Source organism: Polyodon spathula, chromosome 35 (assembly GCF_017654505.1).
Source record: "Polyodon spathula isolate WHYD16114869_AA chromosome 35, ASM1765450v1, whole genome shotgun sequence".
NCBI lineage: Eukaryota > Metazoa > Chordata > Actinopteri > Acipenseriformes > Polyodontidae > Polyodon > Polyodon spathula.
The window spans coordinates 5,123,173-5,129,978 of NC_054568.1; the positions used below are offsets into that span (position 1 = coordinate 5,123,173).

Below are 6,806 nucleotides of genomic sequence, written 5' to 3' on the forward strand. Positions count from 1 at the left end.
CCCTCCCCACTCCCTGTGTGAAGAAGAGTCTCCTTCAGCAACATGACTAGGTAACCCATTCCATCCCCTCCCTACTCTGTGTGGAGAAGAGTCTCCTTCAACAACATGACTAGGAAACCCATTCCATCCCATCACCACTCTTTGTGTGGAGAAGAGTCTCCTTCAACAACGTGACTAGGTAACCCATTCCATCCCATCACCACTCTTTGTGTGGAGAAGAGTCTCCTTGAGCAATATGAATAGGCACCCTCAGTGTCTCTTTCCCTCTGTCTCCACTTCATTTCCACACTGCTATGTCCTCCTGTCCTAGTTTCCGTGCTGCTCAAAGTCTTGGTTCAGGTTAACTTTGCCAGCCTCTTGAAGATTTTAAAGACCAATTCTGTCCACTTCACCTGCTTGTCCCACCGATCGTTCAGAGCACAGGAGAGACAAAAATGGCAGCATTTTGTTGCTGAAAACGTGTTTTCCTCAGAGCAGGGCGGAGCGCGGCCGGACTTGCAGAGTGTCTGTCTGTTGGGTCCTTTGTGTCTTTAGCTACGCTGCTCCAAGAGGCGCAGCAACAACGCAAGCTGGTTGCAAAGCTTTTTTAAAAAGCGGCTGGACCCCGATTCGCGGATTTCTAGACTAACCCCATTGCGAATCCCCCTATCCCCCCTCTACCCCCTCCCCATCCCTGCAGGAAGTGCCGCTCAGACGTCGTTCTGCACGGAGCCGGTAGCCCCCGGGCGCACGGGTGGCGCTTGGGTTCCGTAGCTCGTCTTGTTTACTCCGTCCTTCCTTTCCTCTTCATAGTAGCCCCTTTTCATCACTGCTGTGAGATAGGAAAACAGGCTCTGAAAGAAAAAACACAAAACAGGCACAGCAACATCAGAGCTGTTAAAAAAAACATTAAAAATAATAATATTAATTTTGCGTGCACAGTTCATTTACCGCCCCCAGTTTGCGCTCAGTTTTTCAAAAGAGGAGAAGCACGCGTGGTAAAGTTGTATCATTTTATTATTCTCATTCAACAGGGTGTTTTTGTTTAGTTTTTAGTTCTGCTTAAACCCTCTGGTGGTGAAATGCTGCATGAAAGAGCGTCTGTCTCTTAACCCCAACCCTGTAACCTTTTCTCTTCGGCTGTATTCATCACTTACCTTCCAGGACTCCTCCACTTCTTGGGTCCAGTTCTCTTTCACGATCGGTTTCACCGCACTGATAAACTGCTCGCCAACATACTGAAACAGGCACATTCAGTTATAAATAGGTACATTTGCCTGTAATTAAGCTTTTCCCCCTAGTTACACTCTGCATCAGTTTACCATGGCTCGTTTTCCACAGTAAAAGAGCAGCAAAGAGTGATAGAGCGCAGTGAAAGCATAGGGAGGCATTGGAAAGCAAAGAGAGGTCTGGTAAAGCATAAGGAAGCATTGTAAAGCACAGAGAGGTCTGGTAAAGCATAGGGAAACATTGTAAAGCACAGAGAGGTCTGGTAAAGCATAGAGAAGCATTGTAAAGCACAGAGAGGTCTGGTAAAGCATAGGGAAGCATTGTAAAGCACAGACAGGTCTGGTAAAGCATGTTTGACTTGGTTTGGGGGTGATGGGAGGTACCTCATAGTATTTGGGGGGTGCGCTGTAGCGACAGTGGCTCCTGCCCAGCTCAAAGGCGATCTGCTCCAGCTTATCTTCCTGAGACAGTCGGGCCACACTCTTCTCAATGAAGGACATCACCCTGGAGGAGAGAGCGAGAGACAGATTGAATGTTGGTACCACTGATGCTCATTCCTCTTTAGCTTTAGATGAAACACGTTTGGAGCCGACATCACCATTATTGACAATCTCTTTTTTTTTTTTTCAGTGCAATAAATAAAGCAGCATTAAACAAACTGACAAGAACATCTACCACTGTCCCAGTCGCTACCGCTAAGAATGCAGCTACAATACACAACACAGACACGCGTAATCGGGCTGGGAAGCAGGAGGAAAGGGCTGGGCGCTTCTCGTACCTGAGACCGTGCGCCTTGAGTTCATTGCTCATCTTCAGCTCCTGAAGATGATCGATCTCTCGAAACAGGAAGAACACGTCCTTACACTCGGGGTGGGTCTCAAACAGCCTGCCGGAGGGGAGAGAGGCAGGGGGCGTTAGGGTCACTGTTAGGGTTATAATCTAAATGTTTTTAAAATCACGACGAATGACCAAGGGGGTGGGGGCTGAATGCAAAATGGGACTCAGACCGAATTCACTAGGATTTTGCGGTCATTATGCATTATATATAAACTGTTTTTTTGTTTGTTTGTTTGTTTGTTTGTTTGTTTTTAATTCAGCTTCGTAAACTAGATTTGCTTTATAATCACCGAAGCGACGGAGTCTCCCCTCGTCCCAATAATAAAGACAGAATCGAGGTTCTCGGTAAAACGCACGCTTGCCCTTCAGCTGTGAGTCACATCGTTTTACTATATTTATTAATGCTTCCGGCTGTCTTTGTATTCCCCTTGCTTTGGGTCTCAAAGACCCTTCAAATTAAATTATTCACTTTGAAAAGGCTTTTGCTCTTTATTCATCCCCCCCACCCCCGTTTCAGTAACGACAACGCTTCTTATTTTCCATGTGTGTGTGTGTGAGTGTATGTGTGTGTGTGTGTGTGTGTGTATCTTACAAAACCTTACAAAATTCAAGGCGCCAGCTTGACTGAGATATAGGCACATAAAACATTTCAAACAAAAATCTGACAGGCGAGTACAACAAAGTACACGAGAGTCGTAAGAAAGACAAAAAAAGCCAGACATTTATTTATTCATTCATCTGTAAAAATAATTAAAACAAAACCCTTTTATAGTAATGAATGCAGCGCTCAATTGCAAACATGTCCAGTGTAGTTTATATATACACACACATACACCCCTGCTGTTGCCTATGAAGACAGAGAGGAGCTGCGTGATGCCTGGCCAAGAGACTTTGGTCTCACGATCTTACAAACTGCAGAGCTCTCTACAGCAGAAACACAAGTAACTCCACTCTCCACACTGCAGAGCTGTATAGAGGTCTATAGGAAAGAGATCTCCACTCTCCACACTGCAGAGCTGTATAGAGGTCTATAGGAAAGAGATCTCCACTCTCAACACTGCAGAGCTGTATAGAGGTCTATAGGAAAGAGAACCGCACTCACAACACTGCAGAGCTGTATAGAGGTCTATAGGAAAGAGATCTCCACTCTCCACACTGCAGAGCTGTATAGAGGTCTATAGGAAAGAGATCTCCACTCTCCACACTGCAGAGCTGTATAGAGGTCTATAGGAAAGAGATCTCCACTCTCAACACTGCAGAGCTGTATAGAGGTCTATAGGAAAGAGATCTCCACTCTCAACACTGCAGAGCTGTATAGAGGTCTATAGGAAAGAGATCTCCACTCTCAACACTGCAGAGCTGTATAGAGGTCTATAGGAAAGAGATCTCCACTCTCAACACTGCAGAGCTGTATAGAGGACTATAGGAAAGAGAACTCCACTCTCAACACTGCAGAGCTGTATAGAGGTCTATAGGAAAGAGAACTCCACTCTCAACACTGCAGAGCTGTATAGAGGTCTATAGGAAAGAGATCTCCACTCTCCACACTGCAGAGCTGTATAGAGGTCTATAGGAAAGAGATCTCCACTCTCAACACTGCAGAGCTGTATAGAGGTCTATAGGAAAGAGATCTCCACTCTCAACACTGCAGAGCTGTATAGAGGTCTATAGGAAAGAGATCTCCACTCTCAACACTGCAGAGCTGTATAGAGGTCTATAGGAAAGAGAACTCCACTCTCAACACTGCAGAGCTGTATAGAGGTCTATAGGAAAGAGATCTCCACTCTCAACACTGCAGAGCTGTATAGAGGTCTATAGGAAAGAGATCTCCACTCTCAACACTGCAGAGCTGTATAGAGGTCTATAGGAAAGAGATCTCCACTCTCAACACTGCAGAGCTGTATAGAGGTCTATAGGAAAGAGATCTCCACTCTCAACACTGCAGAGCTGTATAGAGGTCTATAGGAAAGAGATCTCCACTCTCAACACTGCAGAGCTGTATAGAGGTCTATAGGAAAGAGATCTCCACTCTCAACACTGCAGAGCTGTATAGAGGTCTATAGGAAAGAGATCTCCACTCTCAACACTGCAGAGCTGTATAGAGGTCTATAGGAAAGAGAACTCCACTCTCAACACTGCAGAGCTGTATAGAGGTCTATAGGAAAGAGATCTCCACTCTCAACACTGCAGAGCTGTATAGAGGTCTATAGGAAAGAGATCTCCACTCTCAACACTGCAGAGCTGTATAGAGGTCTATAGGAAAGAGATCTCCACTCTCAACACTGCAGAGCTGTATAGAGGTCTATAGGAAAGAGATCTCCACTCTCAACACTGCAGAGCTGTATAGAGGTCTATAGGAAAGAGATCTCCACTCTCAACACTGCAGAGCTGTATAGAGGTCTATAGGAAAGAGATCTCCACTCTCAACACTGCAGAGCTGTATAGAGGTCTATAGGAAAGAGAACTCCACTCTCAACACTGCAGAGCTGTATAGAGGTCTATAGGAAAGAGAACTCCACTCTCAACACTGCAGAGCTGTATAGAGGTCTATAGGAAAGAGAACTCCACTCTCAACACTGCAGAGCTGTATAGAGGTCTATAGGAAAGAGAACTCCACTCTCAACACTGCAGAGCTGTATAGAGGTCTATAGGAAAGAGAACTCCACTCTCAACACTGCAGAGCTGTATAGAGGTCTATAGGAAAGAGAACTCCACTCTCAACACTGCAGAGCTGTATAGAGGTCTATAGGAAAGAGATCTCCACTCTCAACACTGCAGAGCTGTATAGAGGTCTATAGGAAAGAGATCTCCACTCTCAACACTGCAGAGCTGTATAGAGGTCTATAGGAAAGAGATCTCCACTCTCAACACTGCAGAGCTGTATAGAGGTCTATAGGAAAGAGATCTCCACTCTCAACACTGCAGAGCTGTATAGAGGTCTATAGGAAAGAGATCTCCACTCTCACACACTGCAGAGCTGTATAGAGGTTTTGCAATCAGCCAGCAATTGCACCACATTAATACATTGCAATGCACGTATTATTATTATTATTATTATTATTATTATTATTATTATTATTATTATTATTATTATTACTATGAGTGTAATTTAAGACATGGCTTTGCAGAGCGAAGTCTCTTTATTGATCAAGCACGGCTGCGCGACACCTGTGCTCCAAACCGCTGCTTTCACGAGTCTATAGCAGGGTGTCTCAGACTGGGGAGCCCCTGCGTCTGCTGCTTTTCATTCCCACTGAGATATTCATTACTTAAGCAGACCCTTCATTGAACTGATCATTTGCTTAATTAGACCTTTTTAATACAGCGCCCGTTGCCATGGTAACTAGACTCAAAACGAGAGGCATATTTTAGATTATTCCAACAAACAAAATAATGTTTCTTTTCAAAACAGTCCCGTGTCTAAGATATCCTTTTCGCAACCCCCAAAAACGCTCACAGAGGCTCCCCTCGTTATTAAATAAAATCACCACCTTGCAACAGGGCACCCATAAAGCGCGACAAATACTCGAGGAAGAGAGGAAAGTAAGGGACGCACGGAGATGATAATTAACTAGAATCTTTCGACTGCTTGTTGCAGCACAGACTTCTACATTTAACCTCCAACTCGTCTTTCCTCGATAGCCAATAAGATATAAACTGTTTCTTCAGCCCTGAGGATGTTAATCCGCTATTTATTTATTTATTTATTTATACCACATTCCACGTATGCAAGCATTCATAGTACTGTGATTTAAAAAAAAAAAAAACCACACTGTGGCGTTATTTTCAAGGCATTTTCTTACCTGATAAACATGATAATCCCCACTCTCGCTATGTCCTCGTGAAGGATTTTCCAAGATTCCCTAATTAACCCCTTCTGTGCTTCGGAAAGAGGGAGCGGCTCGGATTTTAGCCAGGACCCTGTCGCATCCCCTGCGCCTGGTCCGGATTCCCTCGCCTCTGAAGCGGTTCTGCCCCCGTGGTTCACCCCGGGCCCGGATAGCGCACAGCCCATCGTCACCAACCCCCAAACCCCAGCAACCGGACAGCAGAAGCGTTTTAAAAAAAAAAAGATTTATATAATATATATATATATATATATATATATATATATATATATATATATATATATATATATATATAAAATAAAACAATTTGTTTTCAACGCCTCATGGTACCCACCATTATCTGCTGTGCGATTTAATAATATTATAAAATACATTTTATATATATATATATATATATATATATATATATATATATATATATATATATATATATATATATATATACACGCAACAGAATAGCGCTACTGTAAACAGCCCGCAGGTGAACGCTAAGCAGTACTTTGTCGAGTTCCAGTACGCTGTGCTAGTTTATTTATTGTTGCGATGCAATTCAACTTACATTGAAACTGTTAGCTCATAATTCAGTGCTGCTTTAATTAATGCAGATGCACGAACACGTTTAACTAATATTCAAGTGGAAACACAAAACCGTTGCAGCTAGTAATAACACTACACACAGCTACAAAGAAAGAAAGACGTGTTTTTTTTGTTGTTTTTTTCCCTTTAAACGAACCAGATGTTAGTGAAATAATCTTCACCGCGGTGCGTAATACGCATGTCGCTGCTAGGACCCATAGAAAGAATGCTTTTGAACTGCCATGTAACGCTTGCTCTGAAATGAAGCACACTGCTACCAACATGCGCTGCTGTCTGAATTCTGCTTCGTGAGTCTCCGACTGTGAGCCCGCAGGT

The 6,806-nt window shown here is 43.7% G+C and overlaps 1 protein-coding gene across 1 annotated transcript; it reads right to left on the reverse strand.

Moving 5' to 3' along the window:
* Positions 1-682: 682 nt before the first annotated feature.
* LOC121303912 (neuroglobin-like) lies at positions 683-6,072 on the reverse strand. Its single transcript, XM_041234776.1, has 5 exons — positions 5,850-6,072; positions 1,988-2,095; positions 1,593-1,713; positions 1,137-1,217; positions 683-833 (listed from the first exon to the last, which is right to left on the reverse strand). Exons 1-5 carry the CDS (start codon positions 6,059-6,061, stop codon positions 690-692), a joined length of 666 nt encoding a protein of 221 aa, XP_041090710.1. The 5' UTR covers positions 6,062-6,072; the 3' UTR covers positions 683-689.
* Between the last annotated feature and the right edge of the window lie 734 nt (positions 6,073-6,806).

Excerpts from the sequence above, each read along its gene's own strand:
- LOC121303912 (XM_041234776.1), bottom strand. The coding sequence starts at position 6,061 with ATGGGCTGTGCGCTATCCGGGCCCGGGGTGAACCACGGGGGCAGAACC. Across the intron at positions 1,714-1,987 it reads CTCAAGGCGCACGGTCTCAG|GGTGATGTCCTTCATTGAGA; the intron begins GTACGAGAAGCG and ends TCTCTCCTCCAG. Across the intron at positions 1,218-1,592 it reads CACCCCCCAAATACTATGAG|TATGTTGGCGAGCAGTTTAT; the intron begins GTACCTCCCATC and ends TGCCTGTTTCAG.